The following is a 25,762-nucleotide window of genomic DNA, read 5'->3' on the forward strand; positions in this document are numbered from 1 at the left end:
ATACCTTCTCCGCTTCGCATCTAAGCTAAAATAATTTTTTTTTTGAAAATTGAAATTTTATTTTTTTAATTAGCTCTTGAAAAAGGGTAAATTAAAAACACACTAAGTACAGATCTATTTTGTCATATACAACATTTTCTATTAATTTTCGGATGATTAGTAGAGGTGAAAGTATACAACATTATGTTTATGAGGCTAACAAATTTTCGTCATCAGAATGTATTTACTTTTTTTAAGATACCAATTTATGGTCTAGACATTCCATCGATGACTAATTGAGTTATTTCATTGAAGTCATAAATACTATTAGTATAGAGTTACCGTTTTTAAGCCTTTTAACAAGCTAATGTATTTTTTTTCGTTAAAAATTACAAATAAAGTATATTTTAGATAGCTAATTTGAATATTATAAAATATAAGAACCAATAATGCTTCTAAATGTTATTAGCTTAATAATATATTTTTTTAACATAGTAAAACATCATTAATGTTGTTGCTAATGTCCAGTCAAAGAGTAATAAAAAAATTAAATTTACAAAAAAAAAAAACTAGAATTATAAGTAAAGCAAAATAATAACTTCAGAATTCATTTTATTTATAGTAGTAGTATTAAATCTAATTTTTGAGTTTATGATGACTATTCATTACTTTATAGTTAAAAACTAAGTAAATAAATAATCCATCTAATTCACAATAAATGGAATAAGTTTGTCGTCTAAACTTTTGTTGTCACAATCCACTTTTCTAAAACCCAGTATTTCATAACAAGATTGGTAAACATTTTCACAAAAATTTTCAAAATAATTACATGCATTAAGGTAACTTTGATTTATTGATTGAGGACATGTATTTTTTAACATATTTGCTGACTTCATGAAATCTCTAATTTTTTTAAATTTATCATAAAAAGGTACTTTTATTAAACAACGTGTTTTTATGTGAATCATATCACTATGCAATTCATCATTTAATTTTACACGAAAACATTGAATACTATTGAGAAGTTTTTCAACTATTTTGATGTTTTCAATTTCATTGTTTTTCAAATTAACTTGAGAAAACTCATTGTTCTTTAATAAACAGAGAAAACCTGAAACCCATTCTAATATTTTATGTAAACTTGATTGAGAGCTGAAATTAACAGTCCATATTGATGATTTATTTAAAGTAATTAAAGCTGTATACAATCCTTTAAGCATTAATTTAGATTTGTTGAATACATTAAAAAATTTAATCAAACAATTGTAGTTCAAAGGCTTCGATTCTGCATTGCATAGAACCATTATAGCAGATATCAGTACATTGTAGTTTTTTATTACTTCTGTATACCTACATCTTAATAATTGAATTACATGCTCCTTTTTTATTTGAAAATTGATGTTATTAATGGTGTCTTTTATTATATAATCTACGCTGAAGTGTTTATTATTGTAAATTATTGTTATGTGATTCATTGATTTCCAGCCAGTTTCCTGAAGAAGAATATTGAGAGCTTCTACTGCATCATTTTGATTGATTATTGGAGGTATAAGTCTAAATTAACAAAAAATATTATATTACGTAAATACATTGACGGTTTAAACGTAAATGCTATCAAGCTGCAGGGGCACAATAATAGTAGAACATTGTAGATACTGTAGTGATAGCATATATATTTTTACTGTCTCTATCAAAATATGTTCAGACAGCGTATGAAACTAGGCGATAGAGGACTATTAAATATGTTATACAAATTTTATATACTATTTTTTATTTTTGCTGATAGTTATTAAGTAATTATTATTATAATATATTTTAAAAAAAATATCACTGATATTTAAATTTTTAATCAATGAATTGGATATTCTGAAGATTATTGAGGAATTAATTAAATTGAAAAGGAAAAATTAAAGCTATTTTTTTAAGAAATTATGGATAAATAGTGGATTAAGCAATTTGGCGCTTATTATCGAGTTTATAATTAAGGTTTTATATTATAGTCAGGTGTACCATTAATACGCTTTTATAAAACTCTTTAAGAACAATTTAATATTAAATTCTTCTATTTAAAATGAATAGAAATTAATGGAACCTAAATAGTATTTGAATTTCACGGGAAAGTGTTAAACAATTTGACAAATCGATGGTGTGATACCACTATAGCATGAAGGTCATGTGTTTGATATTACTACCTTTATTACATATAATTATTATCAGCTATCATACATTCATTATAGTAAGACAGTACTAGAGAGAACATTCTAAAATTTCAAATTACCAATCAAAAACCAACAATATTATAATTTTTAACGCACTTAAACTGCTAGATACATTTGGTTCTAGAGATAGAAGTTGTGTTAATTTGCGTTGGGTTTTGTCGTCGTCCCACGTCTGTGTGGCTGGCTCGCCTGTAAATGAGGATCCTTGGAGACAAAGTTTCGAAGTGCGAGAAGTGCCTTTTGAAGGGTGAATTTCCCATGACGGGGAACATAGTCAGGTTGGTGTTTTTGAAAAAGGGTGACAAGTCTACTATACGGACGACACGATGGTGGTGGTGGAAGGCGCCTCGACCGAGGAGGCTGGATCTCGTGCGAACTACGTGCTAAGCGTAGTCACTGTCTGGGTCCAACAGAAGAGGAGTGGACTTAGCCTCGCCCAATACAAGAACTAAATGGTTCTGTTCATGAGCAGAATCAAATACACTCCTCCACGGCTCGCTGTTCTGGGGTGGAGATCCTGTTTAAATACTCCATGACTTATTTGGACCTGGTCATATACAAACGTCTGAAGATCGGCCTGAGTATTTTTGGAGATTTCTCCTAATTATAGGGAATGAAGGAGAATTTTTCAAATTTGAGGGTAATATTTTCGACTAAATACAATTTTTGATATTTTGACGTATTGTTGAAAGAAATCGGTGAGAGTTAAGAAAAAGTGGTAACAGACAAAAAAAAAATAAGAAAAAAAGAAACATCTCAGTAAAATTAATACCTTCTCAGATTTACATCGAAGCAAAAAGAACTTTTTATATATCAAATCAGCTATCAGATTATGTGTTTAATGCTGCTACAAACTGTTTAATGCGTTCTTGTAATTCAATAAATATTATTGTAAAATTAATGCATATGATTCATTTTGCTATATTAAACATTTGATTTCTAATATTTTGCTTATAACTTAAGTATTATTTTTTAGCATTTTTGTGTTATTATTTTAGTTTTATACTTTTTTAGTACATCATTTATTGATGTTTACGAAATTTAATATCTAATTACATCAAATTACACTCGATCTAGTTATCATTTTATTTAAATTGGGTTTTTAACCATACAGTAAATTAAATAAAAACCCAGCACAGGGGAGCCGCGGCACAGTGGTGACGTGGCCTAGTTGGATCAAGTATAATAATATCTGACAGTGATTAAAATCCCTATAAAAAAAAAACGCTTCGATGCAAATCTTTAGATAGTGATTAATTTTTAAAAATTTGTGGATTATTCCAAAAGCTACATGATCTACTATTTTCTTATTAATATCTTAAATTAAAAAGGGATTATTAAAAAAAATTATTTCTCATAAAAAAGTTGTGTTGATCCATACACTTTTCAATAAGTTATAGTATTAAAAAGTTAAAAATGTAAAATAAAAAATTGAGAATTTTCACACAAAAATAACATTCGGTAGCCATTTTCATATTAGCTTTAATTTAATATATATATATATATATAAGTGTCAGTATTTCCGGAACACTTTCAAAATTTATGTTGAAAAAGTTGTCATTTTTAATCTCCCCCTGTGGGCAGATAAAGGGTTAAATTTATAAAAATAATATACCAAATGTTAAGTGAAGACATCAAGCATCTATAAAAAAAAAAATTATATTGATATGTTTTTTTTAAAAAAGTTACGGCAGTTTTTAGTAAAAAAAATTGAAAAAATTTCGAAAATTAGCGATTTTTAAATTTGTAATTTTTTTGGAGGTTTCCCCCATTTACGGGAAACGAGGGAAATTTTTTCAATTTTTAAGGGTAATGTCTTCGACTAGATACGATTTATGATCTTTTGACGTAACGTTGAAAGAAATCCGTTCGGTGAGAGCTGAGAAAAAGTGGTAACAGACACAAAAAAAAAAACACATCATAGTAAAACCAATACCTTCTCAGCTTCGCATCAAAGCTAAAATACAAATTATTGTAAAATTCAACAATTTTGCATCGAAAAGTTTTTTATAATAGTGATGTAAATCAATGCCAGATATCAACTAAACTATTCCCTATTATGCCGCGTTCCCACTATGCTCTGTCATAACTGTACTAGAATTTTTATATTTAAATATAAAATTTTAAAATTATATTAAATTTAGAAATACTTACTCGGGTATATTTGGATTTAAAAATTGTTCAAAGCCAATATTTTTATACCAAATTTCTATGGTTTGATTGTAAAATAAATTAAGTTTACTACATATTAAATAGACTAAGTAAGAGTCATTTTCATTAGAGAATTCCTTAATTTGAATTGTCGTCCAATCAGTTTTTGTATAGGTGATGATGATATTACTATTTTGAAAGAGATTGTTTACTTTTCCTAATGCTTCTGTATAGAATTCATTTAAATTCTTAAAATCCGTTTCACAGTCTTTAAGATTTGGTAAGCTATTGAGATCTAAATTTTTGGTCTCTGATATTTTTTGTAAGACATACTGTAGAAAAAAATCAATTTCATCAATTATTACATTTGTCACAATGGATCCTCTAAATAAATATCGTACATCTATGTAGCTTAAAAACTTCATAGCGTTGTAAAGATTTTCAAACATAATCTTCGAATTTTTCACTTCTTCTACTAGTAATGTGACACAACTAATAAAATTTTCTGATAAATTTTTATCTTGAAATTGCTTACATTTATGGAGGATAATGTCTATGTCATCGAGGAATTTTTTCAGTATTTCAGTATATTTGAAATTGAGTATACTTATGATATAAGAATATACACTTTTGAAGAATTGCATAGACTTGTATATATTGCAAGCTTCTTTTATTCTAATAATATTGTTTGAATCTTGTACTAATTCTAAATTTTGTATTTCATTCAATTTAATATTTGATTGAATGTAATGCACCACATATTTTATGTAATTTTTATAATCCTCATGATGATTTTTAAAATTTACTCCTTCAATTGGTTTCATCACCATAAAGAAAATTGATATTAAAATCAAGATACAAAATGCCATTTAAAAATTCTACGAATATAAAATTTCTTATTTAAAACTTATAGATATTAAAATGAACTAATGCAAATGAATTCAATATTATATCATTGACTTATTAGTAATAAAATTTGTATAAACAATATAAATCTTTTTTTAACACTTTTTAAAACTAATGTATAGATGTTTTTATTTTTCAAGTAATTTATTCTTTTATCAGTTATTAATTATTTCTTAGAATCATCCTTAAAAAAATGTAAACTTTTTTCTTTTAATGACAATATGCAATTAGCTTAAAATAGGTAATAATCTAGTTAGGAAAATGACTGATAAATAACAACTTTTTGACTAACACTTCGGAAGTTATTGACATTTTTAAAATTGAGTGGTATGGGAAATATGGTTTAAAAATATCCAATGATATAAATAATCATACTTACACCTTAACCCTAAGTCTATATTTTAAAATAGTCATTACATTCTAAATTTTGGTCAAAAGTTTTTACCTATCTGTAATTTTCTTAATTAAGAAAATTTTTTACAGAATTTATATATATTTATGTTGCTATTAAATAAAATAACGTCGTTGCTCTTTTAATTTATAAGGAATGATGCTAAAAATAAATAAATTATTACATTTTTTCTCATTATAGTTTTTATTTTCTTCGAATAATTAAGTGGATTATGATAAATGAATCACACTGTATGATTCAAACGTTATTATTTAAATCTATATTTTAATTAAAAATATTTCGTACTTTGTAATGAAATATAATCTATGGATATTTGAATTAAATTAATTTTATTTTATATTATTAAAACAAATTAAAAAGATAACACTTGTGTAATATTTATAACCAGACCATTAAATATGATTTAATATATCCTATTGAACAATAAAATAATTTAACGTCATTAAAGCATTTATTTGATCAGTTAATTATAAAATCTTTGTATAATTTTATTTATTTAAATGTGGGTAGTAATATCCAAGTAAAAAAAAAATAATAAATGAATAAAATATTTAAAAATTGTCATCGCTTAAAGAAAATTACTTTGTTTAAAAATTGAGCTACTGTTAATGCCCCCAATTAATTACTATTTTATTATATTACCTCACATAAATTTATTTTTGTTATCTATAAAAAAAAATGTGTATTTTTAGTTGTTTCTAAACAAATGGCTACAATTATACTTATGTGTATGTGATGTAACATATTTTGATACATGTAATATCTAATATATTTACTCAACAATTGATTAAATACTTATTTATTGAACAAGTTCGCAACACACTATTTTAAATTTGGAATTCAAGAATAGACTAATATTTTCATTGCTATATAAATATTCAAGTAATCGACAGTAATTGTCATTTTAGTATTAAAACTTTTAATATTAATTTGTATAAAAAACAAATTTTATAAAATGATGCCGTTTTACAATCATACATTTTTTAGTGGTGTGTTATAAGCTTGAGGCTAATTAAAATCTGTATACTACTTTGGAAAAATAAGTTTTTTCTAAGTTTCCCTAAGTAATAAAATACTTTAATTCATTAGATATTAAGTAATTAACATCATATTATCTTGATATTTTTACTAAATTTTAATAAATAGCTCTATATTTATAATACTCAAGTATGGTAAATTACAAATAGTATATAAAATGTATTAATTTTTAGTTATCTGTTACGATGAGTTTAATGTGCAAAATTGGTAGATATTGTTTTGTAATATTATTAACAGAATTTTGTTGCCCGTCAATACTTATATGATAATTTCCTGGCTTATTTGGAGCTCTTCTGAAATTCAACACCCAATTATTATTAGTGTCTTTTTTTATCTTAAAAAGTACTTCATTTCGATCCGTGGGAACGACAAAATAGTTATAATTGTACTGCTGCAATCATTAAAAAATAATTTAATTATATGTACAAATATGATATCATAACTTTATATTATTATTATTACTTTTAATGATGATAACAATTTCAGTATCTGTGTTTTTCGTTTTGCATTTGATAATTTTATCTTAATAGTTTTATGTATTCCATTGTCTTGATGATGTCTGAATTTATATTTTATCTAATATATATATATATATATATATATATTATATTAGGGTAGTTCTTATTTGATCAACTTTAAAAATTCGAATGAGAGAACCCCACATTTTGTTTTATGTAGTAAATAAAAATATTTTGTAAAATTTGAGTATTCTAGGTCAACTCTTACACGTGCCTCAAAGGGGTTGAAAAATGACAAAAAGGTGTAAAAATATTATATTTTTACACCTTGAATAGTGAAAGAGTTGACCTAGAATACTCAATTTTTACAAAACATTTTTATTTACTACATAAAACAAAATGTGGGATTCTCTCATTCGATTTTTTAAAGTTGATCAAATAAGGAGTACTTTAATATATATTTATTAAATATAAGGTATGGAGTAAATAAAATCAATTGTTAGAATAAATATAAGTTCATTTAATTAATATAACGAATCTATTTAACCAATAGAAAGGAATTCCAAAATGATACTATACTTGGGAAATTATAGGAAATATATTTAAGTAATCTTAATATAGTTGAGATATAGAAGGTATTCTTTTATCGAGACACGCTCAATTACTTTAAAAATAAATAGAATTTCGTAAAAAGTGTTTTAACTTTTTAGTTACATAAATTTTTCAAAAAATCAATTGTCAAGCATTTTTTGGTGCATTCCTAATACCTTATAAAAATCATAATCATCATCTTATTAGTCTTTATACCTTTAACTTAATAAAACAAAAATTTGTGTTGATCTATACATTATTCAAAAAGTTATAGCAATTCAAATTTGAAATTTTATAAATGAAAATCGAAAATTTTAACACAAAAATAGCATTTTTTAAACTACAGCAGCTATTTGCACGTAGTAAATAAGTTTTCGGGACAATTTTTTTTTTATTTTATAATGTAACATAAGCTTTCATTTGGTATATGTTTTAATGACGCAGTATTTCCGGAACATTTTAAAAGTAAAGTCAAAAATAGATTAAAAAAAAAAAAATGATATCAAATGAAAGGAAAATATTTAAAGTTTCAATGTAAAAATACTCAGCACGGTGGGGACGTGACATAGTTGGGTCAAGTATAGATGATATCTGACAGTGATTGAAATCACTTTCATAAGAAACACAACGATGCAAGATCTGTAGATAGTGTTTAATTTTAAGAAATTGGTGGATAATTAAAAAAGTAACACCAACTCCTATTTTCTTAATTATACCCTAATTAGTAGTTTTTATATTCAGAAGTATACTATATGAATAATTATATATTATAGCAATTAAATATAGTATAAAATTGTTATTTAATAATTTAGTATTGTAATTTTTACTAAAAAATTGTAAAGTATTTATTACTTTTATGGCAAACGTATATAAAAGATAACTAAGAGAATACTTAAAAAAAAAATTGTGAACTAGGTATGATTTGTGATGTTTTGACGTATCGTTGATAGAAATCAGTTCACTGAGAGCTTAGAATAAGTGGTAACAGACATAAAAAAAAAAAAACACATCATGGTAAAATTGATACCTTAAAAAAAATAAAAATTAAAAAAATTTTAAAAAAATTTAAAAAAAACACATTATAATAAAATTAATTCATTCTCAGTTTCGCATCGAAGCTAAAGTTATCAAATGAAGAAAAGGACTGGTCGATAACATAAGATCATCATAAATTGTATAACAACTTATGGACAATGTAAAAATATAAACTGGTGGTGAGGCATGAGTATGGCTATTTTTATTATTAGACATTTTCTCTTACCACTTAGGTATAAAATTGTCATCTGAAAAATTAAGACTTCTGAAGTCGTTGTCAAAAAGTTAATATAGATTAATTATTTTCTTAATAATATAGTTTTCTGTTTTATAAGCTAGTTGTTTAGTCTGTGAGATATCGCAACAAGAATTAATATTCTAATTATTGTCAACGTTTCGGTTTCCATCGCCGCGAACACGACCTTAACTGGTATTACTGTTAAGGAAGTGCACAATAGTTATGAACTGCATCTTTCGGTTACTAGAGTGTCTTCATAGTTGACGTTGTAACACATTTATATGTCTTTGTCGGTTATTAAATTTGTTTTATATTATTATTATATACGTTATTCATTGTTTGTTTAATAAGTCAGTCACCTATCATTAATTTATCTTTGGTTTAGATAAGCTAACTTTTGCCCCCATGGCTGTTAGGGCTTCAACTCCTATAGAAACATGTGTAGCCCGCATAGATGAGTTACACTTTTTAGGGAGAGGAGAAAATAAAACAATTTGGTAATGAAGTGTCCTACTTGGTCTATTATCCAAAATTATGAATTAGCTCCCACACACAAATTTTTCAAACACATCCATGCTTTAAGGTATAAGATGAATCAAATATGTACTTAATAATTGATAAATCAAGAAATATATGTAACTAAAAAATGCTAAAAAATATAATCTTTAAATATGAGAAAAAGGTACACCTTTATATGAGTATATTTAACTATATTACATTTATTAAAACTTAATATAAAAATGAGTGTACTAATTAATTTAAGAAATAATTAACTCTTATTGTAACGTAAAGTTGAGTCACGATGATATGACAAATTAACCAACGAAAAAATTATTATATCAAAATTATTGCAACAACTTTTAAGTACACAGAGTGGTTATGTATAATAATGTTTGTAACACAATAAATAATTATTCTTAATTTGTTATTGTCCCATAAAAAATGTTTATCAGAGAAGGGTTAATAAATTTTAGATAATAAAAAATATGCGTTTAAAGTAGTCTGAACATACAAAAATAGTTTAGAAAAAAAAATTATAGCAAAACGATTATTGGACCAAAAGTCATTGCATTTGTCATATCTTCCTGATCGACTTAGTTTTTTTAAAGTTATTATTAATTGTTTCTCTAAGAATTGTCAAACCAAATTTACAAAGGTAAACGTGACAATTTCTAGATGAGTCAAATCATTTGAACATTCATTGATTATAATTAATTATGTTCATTTATTTAAATAAAAACTTATCAATATCTGACTAAATAACCTACTCTATTGTTTTTTGAATCAATTTTCCAATTGTTACTATCGACTGTCATGTTAACAGTTCTTTTATGACGAAATCTACCTTCTCCATTGATCTATATAACAATAAAAATGAATTAAATCTACGCTATAACATAAATGTCAGAAAATTATTTATAATTTTTTAAAATACATTAAAAAAATACCTTGCAAGAGAAACATCCTTCAGTGGATATAACTTTACCTCCAGAACTTTTGTGGATCAATTCGGGTTCTATTGGAAATGTGGGTATTTCACCTAAATCTGGAGGGCCTACAAATGAATTACTGGTATGCGGATTGGCGGTTGATAAACAATGACCCTTTAAAAATTTGTTCATTAATTATTAAGTTAGACTAATTTTGGCTGGTGTTAAACCAACAATCTGATTGAAAAGCGAAAAAAATGTATTTTAATTGTATGTATATTACAAATAAATACAATTTTTTAGTTATTTAAATATTACTTTCATGATCTCTTACCTGGCCAATACGCTGATATCCTGCTGGGCATCCACATAAAAATGCATTTTGTCCCATTGGCGTGCAACCATAAGCACATGGACTGCCGTAACAACCATTATAATTATTACCACCTGTACCAATAATTAATTCATTTTGACCAATTTTTCCCCCATGCTAAAAATATAGATAAATTGTTTAAATAAATAATTAAAATTATTATGTAAGGGTCATTATAAAATATAAAAAAATATAATTCTTAAATGTTTTACTTGAAAAAGAGGTCTATTTCCACAGCCCTGAAACGTAGGATCAATAACTTGGCCATTAAAGCATACGCATTGGTAACTTCCAATGGTATTTATACAATTCAAACTTAAATCACATGGCGACTCTAAACATTCATTAATATCAATGCATTCGCCACGATTACTCAGTTTTTGAAAACCTTGAGGACATCCACAATTTTGATTAGACGTTCCGTTTTGCATATTCTTAACAAAATTTTAGAAAATAAATAATATTAATAAGTATTATCAAAATTAAAATACGATGAACAAAGATATATTTATACTATATTGTTCTTTGTTTTTACTGTTCTATTATAACTAAAGTCATAGGAGTAATTTGATCTATTTAAGCATCAAATAAAGTTGTTTAAATCTTGAACTGCATTTGTTTTCTATATAATTATTTAAATTATTGTTTTGACATATTAAATTAGCATACTTAGATATTATTTGCTTAAGGTTATACTTTTTATTATTTATTATACTTAAATAACAATTATAATCATTTGTCTTAAAAGTAAAATAATATAAAAGATCAGAGGCATACGCAAGGTTTTATCTTGCAAAGGATAAGTGTAAGACATTTTTCCTACCTTACCAAATACATCTTTTCTATAAAAACCACTAATTTATTTTTATCATGGAGTAATTCTATCACATATATCACCCTCCATGAGAATTTCCAAGTAAAATGATATCTTTGAAAATAAAAAAATACTACTATTTTCAAATACTTCGTATTTAAATAATTTTACCAGGCGATTTGGACAACCAATAAAAGTATCACAATCTAGACCGATACAATCTGTCTGATTGTTTTTACTATGCTTAGGATCAATACAACGATTATTAGTAGGATCTAATTTGTAAGGTTTTGGACATGTACATCGATAGCTTCCCAACGTATTTACACAACTTCCTGGGGGTACACAAATACTTCGATCTTGATGACATTCATTGATATCTAATAGTAAAATTTATATTAATTTAAATAATTAAGAAACACCTAAAATAATATTAACAAAAATATTATTTTTATATAATATAATATAAATACTTTTTTACTGCATTTATATAAATAATATATTATAAATATTAAACTTCATTATTCAATAAAATTAAATATTATTTAAGTATTTAATAATTTATTTGGAAAAATGTTATTTGGTTGTTTGCATTTATTACATTCACTTAGGATGTTATATTTTATATTACAACTTTTACTTATTCAGTCTTAACATAAGGTGGATAAGTCAACATAATACATATATTAAATGCTGTCTACTGATTAATAGTAAAATATAGCTGTTATATAGAATAAATTAATAATATTGTTGGATATCAGCACACTATATATAAATTTAAGCTCTATTTTTATCGTATTAATTTTAACTTTTATAAATAAACCATGAAAAATGAAAATTTTATTAAATAGTATCATATTAAATGTACCTAAACAGTTATCACCAGACTGTCGATATCCAGGATTACATCCACATTTATATGATCCATAAGTATTAATGCATAATTGTTGACAAATATGTTGTCCCGTTGAACATTCGTCTAAATCCCGACAAGTGCTATTATCTGGATTTAATATGAATCCATTTGTACATCCACAAGAATAACCCCCATCAAAATTTTGGCAAGACATTTCACAAGGTGTTGGATTAAGAAGACACTCATTTACATCTATTAGTAAAAATAAATAGTTATATCATAAACTTGCGATCAAAATCAAGAACTGCAAAAGTACATTTGATGTTTTTATTTATCGAATACACATGGGTCATTTTTATATAACTTATTTCAAACTAAATATTTAATCAAATACTTGTTAATTTTATAAATAAAAAACGTACCATTACAATGCGTTCCAGTATAATCAACTTTATAGGCTTTATTGCAAATACATCGATATGAGCCCAACGTATTTACACATTTGCCATTTCTGCATAAATCTGGCAATATTTCACATTCATTTATATCTAAAAAATAAATAAAATTATTATAGTCATCAGAAAGAAGTTGATAATAATGAAAATAACTCATATTCTAATTAACTTCTTTCGCTAATCAAATCAAAGTAACCGTAGTTAACTTTAACATAACTAATTCTATGTCTTGACCAATATCTATTTTAATTACGTAAGCATTACCTTACGTTTCACTTAAAAAAATAAAAGTTTAGGAAATTAATATTATTAATGTATACAAACCACTTGGAGTAAAATGGTCTAACTCAACATTACCTTCTGTCCATCATCCTACTGTAATTATAGGATATTTATATAGCCATCATTACCTTTGGGGTTGCAATAATAACAATCTCAATGGTGAGTTAATTCTCGTATGACTGAATAGAGAGGACGTATTCCTACTATTTGATGCTAATGGCACTTTTAGGTCCGGAAAATGGCAGAGATACTACAACCCGAACCTCTGTTTTGTGACTAGAGATGTATATAGACAACCACTTTATACAAACTTAAAAGTTCTTAACGACTTTCCACGTAGCCAGCATATACCTGTCATTGCTTGTACTGGAATTCAAATATCTATTACCAAATCGATACAACAACCCCGATGGAACTTCCAAAAAGCTAATTGGGAAGATAACATCAGATGAATAAAACCTGAATTAATCAATTATGGTCGCTTAAGAATTCAAGTAAAAAGGCCTGGAAACTTATACAGCGCATCGACCCAATCACAAAATGGAAGATTCTTATTATAGACATCCAGTCAGAAAACTTTACAAACCGCATTATTGACATCACCAAAGCTGTTATAGATAAGAATCTAGAAGAAAACCCCTATATAAATCACGAATTAGAAAGAGCACAATAGAAGAAAGATCACCCATAAGAACAACTTATGTTGCAACCCCCCGGATTTAATCTCCCCAAAAAACAATGGATAGCCCTAAATAGACTCAGAACAGGACATGGACACTCTGGACTCATGTTACATCGATAGGGATTAAGGCGCACCACATTATGTGTAAATGGTTTGAAGAATTAGATATTAATATATTACCACCATATTCAACGACCTACGTTACCCACCTAGATTATTGTATTGTACTAGTATTATCTAAATGTTAAATCCTTTTATTCAATTATTATTTATCTATTATTATTATTATTTGTTCATACCACAATTAATTTTATAATTTATTTTGTATTTCTAATGTGTGTTAATAACGTTATACGAATATATATACATTACCTTGGCCATCTATAGTATAACCTGATTCCAAACAAAGTTTTCGAAAGAGTTCTGATGATGGTGAAGGGCATAATTGACACTGGGGACCCCAAGCCGCAGCCATAGAACAACAACAATCAGCTTTTGTTACAGTTTTATAAGAAATATTCAATTCCCCTTGGCTACATTTACCATTTATTAATTGTTTGTAACATAAACCAACTCTAGAGTCTAAATAAAAAAAAACTTTTAACTTATTGTTTAGAATATTGTCAAAATTTTCAAACAATATTCATTGAGTTTAATAATTCGGTAAAGTTAAAAGTTCTCAACAAATTTGTACAAGAAATATTTTTAACATTTGATATAAGAATAATCACTTAATTTAAGTAAATTTACTGCATTTCTATTTTTATATTTACTTACCTACGCATTGTTTTCCATCATAACTACTTTTGAAACCATCAAAACAATCACATTTGTAAGAACCTGGTACATTTAAACAAAATCCATTTTGGCATATATTTGGATTTTCTTTGCATTCATTAATATCTTTACATTCATCACTACTAGATTGTTTATAGCCTTCAGGGCAAATACATGAAAATGATCCTATAAGATTCTTACAAGCAAATTTACAATTATTTGCTGGAGTGACACACTCGTCCACATCTGTAAAAAAATATTTTATGATTTTATTACTGTTAAAGTCGATTTGCAAAGAAATACTAGTATAAAAAATTAAACATTAGTATACTTATATATTAAATATTAAAATACATTACGCTAAAAAAAAATAGGAAATTTTTAAAATTATTTGATACCTTGACAATGTCTACCATCAGGAGCTAAAGCATAACCGTATGGACAAATACATCTAAATGATCCAGGTACATTGTGACAACGAAAAGCGCATTGATTAGCCATTTCTAAACATTCATTTATGTCTTCACAAACCTTACAATAAAGCATTTTATTTTAGAATAAAGTACAATTAGAAAATAGTGAATTATAATAAATTAATACTGTGTATAATTATTATAATCTATTGTTTATTTCAATAACTTACTTGAGTAGGACCAGGAGCAAACCCATCTGCACATATGCATTCAAAGCCTCCTTGAAGATTTGTACATGTTCCATTCCCGCATATGTTAACATTTATTTTACACTCATTTTCATCTACGCATTGTTTTCCAGTAGAATCTAAAATGTACCCTACAGGACATTCACAGCGATATGATCCATCAGTATTTATACATTCTCCACCATCGCATGGATTGTTCATAAAATCACACTCGTTTAAATCTTCACCTTTATCACCTCGTCCAATACCTTCGGGGCAAAGTTTAACAAAAGCGTCTAAAAGAATCAAACAACGTGTACTGTTGAGTTTATTATATATTATACTGCAGAAAATTGAATTTACCACTTCCTGATTGAGGACAAGCTTTACAAAGTTTACCCCAACCAGAACCTGCTGAACAGCAGCACTCCTTTTCAGTAATTTTCTGTCTTCTTGGGGCCAAACAATTACCTATATATTTTGAAACGAGTAATTAGTTAAAAACCGTAATAAGAAACTCAAACAACTCTATAACAAAACAACATCCAATAAGAATAGAACCAATTCTTTTTTTTTTTTAATAGAATTGGTTTTTATCCTATGAAATATGCAAAAAAGCTAGCAGTATTCAAAAAATAGTGTTAACCTGTTAAAAACGAATCGTAACAGTAGTCTTGTCTAGTATCAATACATTTCATTCCAGATGAGCTGAGTACGAAACCATCAGGACAATCGCATATTACTCCGCCGTCTGAATTGATACATGTCCCCCCATCACATATTCCAGGAAGTTCTTTACATTCATTCACATCTAAAAAAAGTTTTAAAAAATGTATTAGATACTAAGTGATTGAATTATAATTAACTTTTAAATTTGCATGCTTACCAAGACATGAATTTTTAGCTGCTGATAATCGGTATCCTAGAGGACATGAACACAAAAATGAACCCATGAGATTTTGACATCTTCCTGGTGAAGTACAAGTACCAGATATCTAAATATTAAATATTAAAAAACTCCCTTAATTTGAGATATTTTTTTTTTATAATATGTAATGCAGGGGCGTCATTTGGGGAGGGTCAAAGTGTGCAGCCGCATCCCTTACTTTAAAAACAATCCCAATTGGCCTGCATTAATAATGCACCAATTTTTTATACATTAATACAAATTTTAAAAACATTGTATTATCATGGTTCAATAAATAAATATTCTGATAACAATTAATTAAGTAAACAATAAATATATCATACTGAACTATTAATATTCGTACCGGACGTAAGATGTTGATATTAATATTCATGTTCGTAATATTTTTAGCTTCGATGCGAAGCTGAGAAGGTATTAATTTTAACGTGATGTGTTTATTTATTTATTTTTTTTTTTTGTGCCTTTTACCACTTTTTCTCAGCTCTCACCGAAACGATTTCTTTCAATGATACGCCATAAGATCACAAATCGTATCTAGTCGAAGACGTTACCCTCAAAAATTGAAAAAATTTCCCTCGTTCCCCGTAAATGAGGGAAAGCTCCAAAAAAATTACAAATTTAAAAATCGCTAATTTTCGAAATTATTTCAATTTTTTTTACTTAAAACTGCCATAACTTTTTCAAAAATGAACAAATCAATATAATTATTTTTTTATAAATTTAACCCTTTACCAGCCCACAGGGGGCTGGTAAAGGCTGGTAAATTGTCATTCAAAATGACATTTTATTCACAAAAAATTAACTAGCTATTTTTGTGTTAAAATTCTCGATTTTATTATTTATATTTTTAACTTTATAATGCTATAACTTATTGAAAAGTGTATGGATCAACACAATTTTTTTATGAGAAAAAATTTTTTAATAATTCCTTTTTCATTTAGGATATTAATAAAAAAATAGCAGATCTTGTAGCTTTTGGAATAATCCACCAATTTTTTAAAATTAAACACTATACAGATTTGCATCGAAGCGTTTTTATGATAGTGATTTTAATCACTGTCAGATATTATCTATACTTGACCCAACTATGCCACGACCCCACTGTGCTGGGTTTTTTATTTTAATTTTAGCTTAAATTGCTTTCATTATACAATATTCTTTTTTAAATCCTACGATGGTCCAACAATACATTGTCTCGCCCAGTAGGTTGGCGACCCTTTCTTTTTGTATTTTTTAATGCGCCACGAAAGTTCCAAATTTTCCGTTGTGACTAATTCATTCTTTTTTTATGATATTTGTAACCTTTCACTTTTTCTAAAATATACTTTTTTATGATTTCTACCCTGAACATTGTATACATATAAATACGTCGATGCTTCTAGCACAACCAGTTACCATTAGAAAATACATTTAAATATAGAACAACTAATTATATATATATATATATTAGCTTCAATGCGAAGCTGAGAAGGTATTAATTTTACTATGATGTGTTTTTTTTTTTATTTTTTTTTATTTGTGTCTGTGAACGCTCAATCGCAGCGCTCGCTGGACCGATTTTGATGAATAATATGTCAAAAGATTACAAATTGTATTTAATTGAAGAAATTACCCTCAAAAATTGAATAAATTTTACTCGTTCCCGGTAAATAGGGGAAATCTTCAAAAAAATTACAAATTTAAAAAACGCTAATTTTCAAAAAATTTTAAAAAATACTTAAAACTGCTATAAGTTTTTCAAAAATGATTTATCTCAACGATACGGTAAAAGATAACAAATCATATCTAGTTGAATACATTACCTCTAAAAATTAAAAAAAAATTCCTTCTTCAAAGCGCTCGTTCCCCGTAAATGATGGAGATCCCCCAAAAAATTACGATTTTTAAAATCAGTAAATTTCTTTACTTTTTTTTCCTAAAAATTGTATTAACTTATTGAAAAATGAATATCAACAAATTAAATTTTTTTATATTTTAACCTTAAGTAATTCCTTATATTTGAAAAAATCTTTTTGAAAATCAAACCCTATATCTGCCCACAAGAAATGATTCAAAATAGAAACTTCTTCACAAAACACAACTTAACTTTTGCAAAAGTCCCGGAAATATGTACTATAAATTAAAAAATAAAAAATATATTGTTACGATGACCTATCTTCTTTATGCAAATGGCTGCAGTAGTTAAGAAGCATGTTATTTTTGTGTTCAAATTTTATTTATAAGGGTTTGTCATAGTAATGAGTCCAACAATTTTTATAAAAGTCACATAAATCTAACTAACATTCAATATAAATCTTCTTCTTCTACTTCTTCTTCTTCCTCACCTTAATCCCAACTACATAAGAACACAATCTTCCAAATTATCTACACTCATATCGCATTCAATAGCATCCCTCCATCTCTTTTTTGGTCTTCATTCAACATTCATTTCTATAACTGTTCTTACAGCTTCCGATTCTTCTCTCCTCATAACCGACCAAACCATCTAAGTCTATTTTCTCTCATCTTATCCACGATTGACGCTACACCTACTATATGCTATTTCTTTATCCTATCTTTTCTAGTCACTCCACTCATCCATCTAAGCATTCTCATCTCTGCTACACTCATTCTCTGCTCTACTTTCTTATCAACCGCCCAACACTCTGAACCATACATCATAGCTGGTCTCACTTCAGACTTCAGTCTTGTAGGATTTAACTTTCAGCCTCATTGGAATTCTTTTATTGCATAAAAAACCAGACGCATCTCTCCGCTTGAACCACTCGCATTTTCCTATGTCTATATCCTCGTAAATACCACCGCTCTTTTTCACAACAGATCCTAAATACTTTCCACCTCTCCTATCACGCCCTTGCCTATCGTCACTGATCTCCTCATTTCACCTACCTCGTGTTCTACTTTATCAAACTCGTACTCCATATACTCTGTCTTACTTTTACTTAATCTTAAACCCTTTTCTTCAATAGCTGATCTCCACACCTCTAGCCTTTGATTAATTTTCTTCCTATTTTCTGCTATTAGCACTATATCGTCAGCAAAAAACATGCACCATTGCACCTCTTCTTGTATTTCTCTAGTAATTTCATCCATCACCATATAGAATAAATAAGGGCTTAAAGTAGAACCTTGGTGCACTCCTACTCTTACCCAAATACCTTCTGATACTCTTCCTACGCTTTTACCCTGGTACAAGTGCTATCATACATATATTCTATTATATTAAAATTTAATATTATTTAAAAAATTTAGAATTTTTAAAATCAGTAAAACAAAATTTTTTTTATGTAAATACCTCAGATACTTTCCTTTCATTTTATAAAAATTATTTGAAAATCTGACCCTATATCTAATATAAGTTTAAAAAAATTTGTCAAGACACCTTGTCTTCTATGTTCTCTATATCCCATACAAAGTAAAAAAAAATTGTTATTTTTATGTAAGAAATCATCTCTTTCGTGTTGTTATAATTTCTATTCTAATCTTTTCCATTTATTCGATATTGTATATTTAAAAAAATAATTATAAGTAGTTAAAAGTAATTCGATAGTCTGACACTACGGGACCGCGGGGGTGTCGGATTACCAAAGGTTGGCTTTAATTAATTTAATTTGCAGTGTATAAGTTTGAAAATCTAGTTAACGATGTATTTTTATGTAATATTTGACTAGAAAAGATTCAAAATAATAATGTCAGGCTTTAGTTTTCCACCTCTCTTATCACGCCCTTGCCTATTGTCACTGATCACCTCTTTTCATCTACCTCGTATTCTCCTTTAACAAACTCGCACTCTATATACTCTGTCTTACTTCTACTTAAAGAAGAATAATTTACTTAAGTAGGTATATATGTTTTTATATGGCCTGATGAAATTTTAAAATGGCCTACTTGAAATCTCGCACACCCAAAAAAAAACAAATGAAATGATGCCCCTGATTTTATATAATGTATTTTTAAGTATATGATATTAAATTATTGTATATACAGAATATCTTATACCTAACTGACAACTCTAATAACTATTAATACAACTACGTAGTAAGAAGGCAATAATTATTTTTTTAAAAATTCCTACAAAATAGTAATTAAATCAAAAGTTATAAGTGTTATCAGATCTGAAACAACTGTTTATAGCTGTTTCATTAAACATAGAAAACTCATATTCTTGGAAACGATAAAAAATATTAAATTTTTCTAAAGAAAAACATTGTTTAATTAAAACAAAAAAAAACTCTACAATAAATTATTATAGAGTTATTGTTATCCTTTCAAGGATAAAATAATTGAACTTTTATTTTATTTAATGAGAATCCCTATCTTTAGTTTTATAATGCGAAAAAAATATCGAACAATTTTATTCTTATAACTTTTTTATTCTATGAATCATTCTTCTATTATTTGTTGTTTAAGTTTAGCGAATTTTACCTCAGGTGTTATAAAAACTAAAATAATGAAAAAATGTATATTTAAATCAAAATTTAAAAAACATTTTACAACACAAACATTTGATCGGATAAAAAATTTATAGAAACAAAATATTTCGACATTTTTTTCTATCACATTTTGAAACTAAAAATAGGCGTTCCCGTTAAAGACATTTAAGTTTATATTATTTATCCTTGATGGAGTGAAAACATATGTATTCCACTGCTTATTATTGTAAAGTTTTTTGAATCAAACAACATTTCCTTTCACTTATATTAAAGATTTTCATTAGTTTTCAAGAAAATAATTGTCTTATCTTTAATGATTCATAATTAATTTTATTATTAATATTTTTGATAAATTTGTGTTTTTTTTTATTAAAAATTTTCATGATTATTACTTCTGTACACTCGTCAATATCTCTACAATGTTGTCCATCTAGAGATAAAATATATCCTGATGTACATTCACAACTAAATCTGCCGATTGTATTTCGGCAGCGACCGTTTCGACATAAAAATGGCATCATTCTACATTCATCTATATCTAAAATTAATTAATATTGGTATTAAAATGGAAACTTTAGATTATTCTTTTATAATATGGTTAATATTAATTTTATCTGCAGTTTGAAATTAAATTACCGATGCAATCATTATTACGACTTAATTTGAATCCTTCGAAACAATTACATTTGAATGAGCCAATAGTATTCAAACAGGTACCGTTATTACAGACATTAGGATGTCTTTTGCATTCATCTACATCTATACAAGAATCGTGATTAGTTGTCAAACCATAGCCATTATGACAACTACATTGAAAACTTCCGTCTAAATTTGAACATTCTCCATTTTGACAAATTCCATCACGTTCGTAACATTCGTCAATATCTTTTTATAGTAAAAAAAAAATTATTATTTTTAAAGGAATCAAATACAAGTATATGCTTACCAATGCATTCTCTCGCTGTTGGTCCAAGTTTGTATCCTTCTGGACAATGACATTCAAAAGTTCCAGGAACATTTACGCATTGAGCAATGCCACGACATGGTGGAGGTATCCGTAAACATTCATTATCGTCTATAATAATAATTATAAAATATCTTTTGAGACAACAAATTTTCTTTAGTAAAGCCATAACTAGGACCTGGAATTATATACTTATATAAATTTTGTTAAGTTATTCCAAACACATCATCAACGTGTACAAAAATTTTTTAATTAACTTGAACATTTAGTGATGTGTTATTATCGAGGTTATAGTTTGAGGGTCGGTAGTTATCGATATTTTAAATTAAACTAGAACACCCTTTTTTAGTTAATAACGTGGACTATATTTTTACAATATAACTAATACATTTTACATACGGATAAAACTTTAAGTGCTCCGTACTTACCATTCATCATCCGATTTAAGACTGAATAACATCCTAATATATATAACTTAATAAAGCCTACGCCACATGGACTCCTTCTTTTTTTTTTTTTAACACGACCGGCTTATTGTGGACCGCCCTGTAATTGCTGTTAGGCATTACTTCAGGGCGGCCCACGCCGCCTTAATAATTCACACCATCACGTTGTGAATCAGCTCTTGATTAATTTTGGCCTGATTCGCAACGTGGTGTGACCCCCTCCCATTAGCTGGATCCTAGAGTGGGAATTATTAGGGAGGATTGGCAAAATAACTCACAAAACACAAAAACGAGAACCTAAGGCACCGGCCTAAACCAGCGCCTTAGGTCCTCTTGTGCCGGGCGACGTGGCTGCCTCTATCTCAGGCGTTCCGCTTCCTCCTTTTTTTTCAAGACAGATTTAGCGAACGCCTGGACGAGCAACCACGCTTCCCGGCTAACCAACATCAGGTCCACCATGGACCCTAATCGGGGGACTCCAAAGAGTTCCACACCTGGACCCACGCCGCGCACCGTAAGAGGATGTGCAGAGCGCTGTCAACCTTTCACTGGCGTTCCGAATAGTGGTCGCACGTCAGCTTGGCTGCTTTGCGAATACGATGCAAGTACTCGTTAAAGTAGCCGTGGCCGAATATCACTTGGTAAAACGATAAGTCATCTCACCGTGAGTCCGGTACACCCACCTGTCCAGCCTATGAGGGACCTGGTCCACTCGCCTTTCATCGTTTCCTCCAAGAGGCGAGTCCACCACCCAAGCATGGTTATCCACCTGAGAACCAGCCGGTCTTCGGGTTCGAGAAGCCGGCCGGGTTCTCGGCGGAACTTATGCCTGGCGGCGCGTTCCTCGGCGAGCAGGACGATGGGCGGCTGTGACGATAGGATACCCGCCGTCACTCCGGACACCGTTCGGTACGCTGAATCTGTCCGGATCGCCGCCCGCCTCTGCACCTTGCTACATTGACTCCTACTCAATAACAATTTAGATACTTTTCCCCAATATCCATCAGAGGAAATTAGGGGGTTTTATTCTTCCTAAAACTAAAATTATTTCAACGCTACTATAATATATATAGTAGTGTTGGTAAAAATGTATTACATTTCTACCACAAAAATTCATAAATTTGGAACCCTTCAATGAGGCTCAAACAAAATTTATATACTTCTAGGCCCTAATCATAATAATATATCTACAATAAAAAATATTTAAAAAATTTGATTATTTACCTATGCATTGATGAGAATTTACATCATACACATATCCACTATTACAGGAACAGTGAAAACTCCCTGGTGTATTTATACAAACGCCATGAATGCACATATTAGACATAAGAGCACATTCGTCTATTTCTTCTGATTGATTGGTCATTGGATTTATTATTAAGCCAGGTCTTGTTCCACATAATAATACATATTCCTCTTTAATTAAAAATATTTATAATGAATTACTTAATTAAATTGTATTATTAAAAACACTAACTTGTACTAGGTCCTGGACATGGTTGACAAGGCGAGCCCCAAGCTTGTCCCATAGAACAACAACAGATCATTCTGGTTTGAATATTTGTCATGGGAGCCGTACATTGGTCACTTGTATAATTTAAGAAACAGTTTTCTTTTCGCATGTCTACACATTCCTCTATAAAAATGAAATTTTAATCTAATACTTGAGCCTATTTAATGACTAATATCCATTATTATAAATATTATATTAAACAACTAAAACGACTAACTTCCATTTGATAAAAGCATGAATCCGTCAGGACAAACACAATGATATGTACCGATTTCATTTATACATTGTCCAACATCACAAATACTTAGCTTTTCTTCACATTCATTTATATCTACATATTAGTTATCAACAAAATTAAGAAAATATTACCAATTTGATAAGCTTAATCATATTTCTTACATTACCATAACAAATTGTACTGGTATTATCTAAACGGTAGCCTTCATTACACAGACACATGTAACTACCAAATGTATTGGTGCAGTGACCATTTTTGCATAAATTGTGGTGTTCTTCACATTCATTTACGTCTTCTATAATTACCTAAAAAATTTTTACTTTAAAAATACTAGATTATATTTGATAGTTGTACAAAATTTTAATTACTGTAGAAGGATTAGGTCTATATCCTGTTCCTCCTGGACAAAGAGTTTTATATTCCTCACTATCAAAACTAGGGCACAATTCACACTTTGCTCCCCATGCTTTACCAACAGAGCAACAACAAGTAGCTTTTGTCACAGAAGAACCCATTTCGTGGTGACAGCGTCTTCGACCACCTCTATCTTCTACTTCCATATAGCACCTTCCTTCTCTTTTGTCTAATTAAAAGATGTATAAAGTACTATATCACTATCATGTTATAGTCAAGAAAACAGTTGGATTGGACCACCAAGATATCAAGAAATTTTTCATTGAGACTGCCATCATATTATTAATTATTAAAAATTTAATTTTTGTACCTAAATAATATTTTATTATTTTTTTTAAGTTGATAGTTAGGTATGATTTATATTTCCGTTTGTCTTATCCGTCCATAAGATAGAGTTTGAGAATTATAATAAGTTTTATAATCTCATTCGTAAAACGGTAGTACAGTGGGGTCGTGGCATTGCTGGACAAGTATAGATGATATCTGACAGTGATTAAAATCACTATCATAAGAAACGATTTGATGCAAATTTGTAGATAGTGTTTAATTTTAACAAATTGGTGGGTTACTCCAAAAGCAAAGTTAATTCCTATTATTTGTTCAACTTCGACTGCCACTTGCACATAGAATATAGGTTGTCGGGATAACTTTTTTTTTTAATTTGTAGTACGTAACATTAAATTTAATTTAAAATATGTTTAAGGAACACAGTATTTCTGGAACATTTTCAAAAGTTACGTTGAAAAAGTTTAGTTTTATAAAAAAAAGTTGCTACTTGGAATCTCCCCTTGCAGGCAGGTAAAGGGTCAGATTATCAAAAATTTATATCAAATTAAAGGTAAATATCTAAAGTTTCAAAATAATATAATTACTTTGATTATTTTTCAAAAAATTATGGCAGTTTTATGTACCCAAGTAACATTGATTTTTTACACGAAAATAAAATTTTTTGTTTAATTTCGAAGGTTGAAAAATTTGACTTTTGTACAAAAGTTGCTATTTTGAATACCTCATTGTGGATAGGTAAAAAGTCAGAATATCAAAAAAATTATATGAAATAAAAGCAAAATACCTAAATTTTATATTTAAAAAAAAATTATTTTTATTTGTTAATTTTTGAAAAAGTTATGATAGTTTTAAGAAAAAAATATCAATAATTTACAGACTTTAAAAATCATATTTTTTTGCGGGTTTTCCACCATTTACGAAGAACGAAAGAAAAATATTGAATTTTTAAGAATAATGTCTTCAACTAGATACGATTTGTGATCTTTTGATGCATTGTTGAGAAAAATCGGTTTAGTAAGAGTCGAGATAAATTACCAACAGACACAAAAAATTAAAAATAATACTACATCATATTAAAATTAATACCTTCTCAGCTTCGCATCAAAGCTAAAAAAAATGTTTAAATAATATTTATTCTGTAAATAATTGAGAAAAAAACATCCTGTACATGGTATTGAGAATTACTTTTTTTTTAATTT

At 27.9% G+C, this 25,762-nt stretch overlaps 2 protein-coding genes across 7 annotated transcripts in view; both read right to left on the bottom strand.

Moving 5' to 3' along the window:
• Nucleotides 1-494: 494 nt before the first annotated feature.
• LOC126893901 (uncharacterized) lies at nucleotides 495-5,275 on the bottom strand. Its single transcript, XM_050664451.1, has 2 exons — nucleotides 4,353-5,275; nucleotides 495-1,533 (listed from the first exon to the last, which is right to left on the bottom strand). Exons 1-2 carry the CDS (start codon nucleotides 5,216-5,218, stop codon nucleotides 684-686), a joined length of 1,716 nt encoding a protein of 571 aa, XP_050520408.1. The 5' UTR covers nucleotides 5,219-5,275; the 3' UTR covers nucleotides 495-683.
• A 904-nt stretch (nucleotides 5,276-6,179) lies between these two features.
• The window catches only part of LOC126893894 (fibrillin-2-like), a 47,943-nt gene continuing 28,360 nt past the window's right edge, over nucleotides 6,180-25,762 (bottom strand). Inside the window, exons 30-53 of one of the 6 annotated variants that reach the window (XM_050664436.1) lie at nucleotides 24,230-24,444; nucleotides 24,028-24,166; nucleotides 23,841-23,954; nucleotides 23,588-23,746; nucleotides 23,332-23,526; nucleotides 21,644-21,772; nucleotides 21,334-21,582; nucleotides 21,090-21,235; nucleotides 16,223-16,331; nucleotides 15,983-16,147; nucleotides 15,700-15,807; nucleotides 15,340-15,632; nucleotides 15,095-15,227; nucleotides 14,697-14,942; nucleotides 14,292-14,501; nucleotides 12,923-13,048; nucleotides 12,513-12,752; nucleotides 11,816-12,024; nucleotides 11,043-11,264; nucleotides 10,792-10,947; nucleotides 10,476-10,631; nucleotides 10,296-10,385; nucleotides 7,168-7,281; nucleotides 6,180-7,093 (exon numbers count right to left, since the gene is read on the bottom strand). In XM_050664436.1, the coding sequence (XP_050520393.1) occupies nucleotides 6,875-7,093; nucleotides 7,168-7,281; nucleotides 10,296-10,385; nucleotides 10,476-10,631; nucleotides 10,792-10,947; nucleotides 11,043-11,264; nucleotides 11,816-12,024; nucleotides 12,513-12,752; nucleotides 12,923-13,048; nucleotides 14,292-14,501; nucleotides 14,697-14,942; nucleotides 15,095-15,227; nucleotides 15,340-15,632; nucleotides 15,700-15,807; nucleotides 15,983-16,147; nucleotides 16,223-16,331; nucleotides 21,090-21,235; nucleotides 21,334-21,582; nucleotides 21,644-21,772; nucleotides 23,332-23,526; nucleotides 23,588-23,746; nucleotides 23,841-23,954; nucleotides 24,028-24,166; nucleotides 24,230-24,444 (4,142 nt within the window). In that variant the 3' untranslated portion in view covers nucleotides 6,180-6,874. Of the gene's footprint in view, nucleotides 7,097-7,167; nucleotides 7,282-10,295; nucleotides 10,386-10,475; nucleotides 10,632-10,791; nucleotides 10,948-11,042; nucleotides 11,265-11,815; nucleotides 12,025-12,512; nucleotides 12,753-12,922; nucleotides 13,049-14,291; nucleotides 14,502-14,696; nucleotides 14,943-15,094; nucleotides 15,228-15,339; nucleotides 15,633-15,699; nucleotides 15,808-15,982; nucleotides 16,148-16,222; nucleotides 16,332-21,089; nucleotides 21,236-21,333; nucleotides 21,583-21,643; nucleotides 21,773-23,331; nucleotides 23,527-23,587; nucleotides 23,747-23,840; nucleotides 23,955-24,027; nucleotides 24,167-24,229; nucleotides 24,445-25,762 lie in introns of all 6 variants that reach the window. The other 5 variants (XM_050664437.1, XM_050664434.1, XM_050664438.1 and 2 more) reach the window with 5 other exon arrangements.

This window comes from Daktulosphaira vitifoliae, unplaced genomic scaffold (genome assembly GCF_025091365.1).
Source record: "Daktulosphaira vitifoliae isolate Bord-2020 unplaced genomic scaffold, ASM2509136v1 Scaffold_1, whole genome shotgun sequence".
NCBI classification, from domain to species: Eukaryota; Metazoa; Arthropoda; class Insecta; order Hemiptera; family Phylloxeridae; genus Daktulosphaira; species Daktulosphaira vitifoliae.

Bases quoted from the DNA above. Each gene is read 5' to 3' on its own strand.
- LOC126893901 (XM_050664451.1), bottom strand. From the start codon at position 5,218: ATGGCATTTTGTATCTTGATTTTAATATCAATTTTCTTTATGGTGATG. The intron at 1,534-4,352 runs GTAAGTATTTCT...TTGTTAATTTAG, and splicing joins TTAAATCCAAATATACCCGA to ACTTATACCTCCAATAATCA.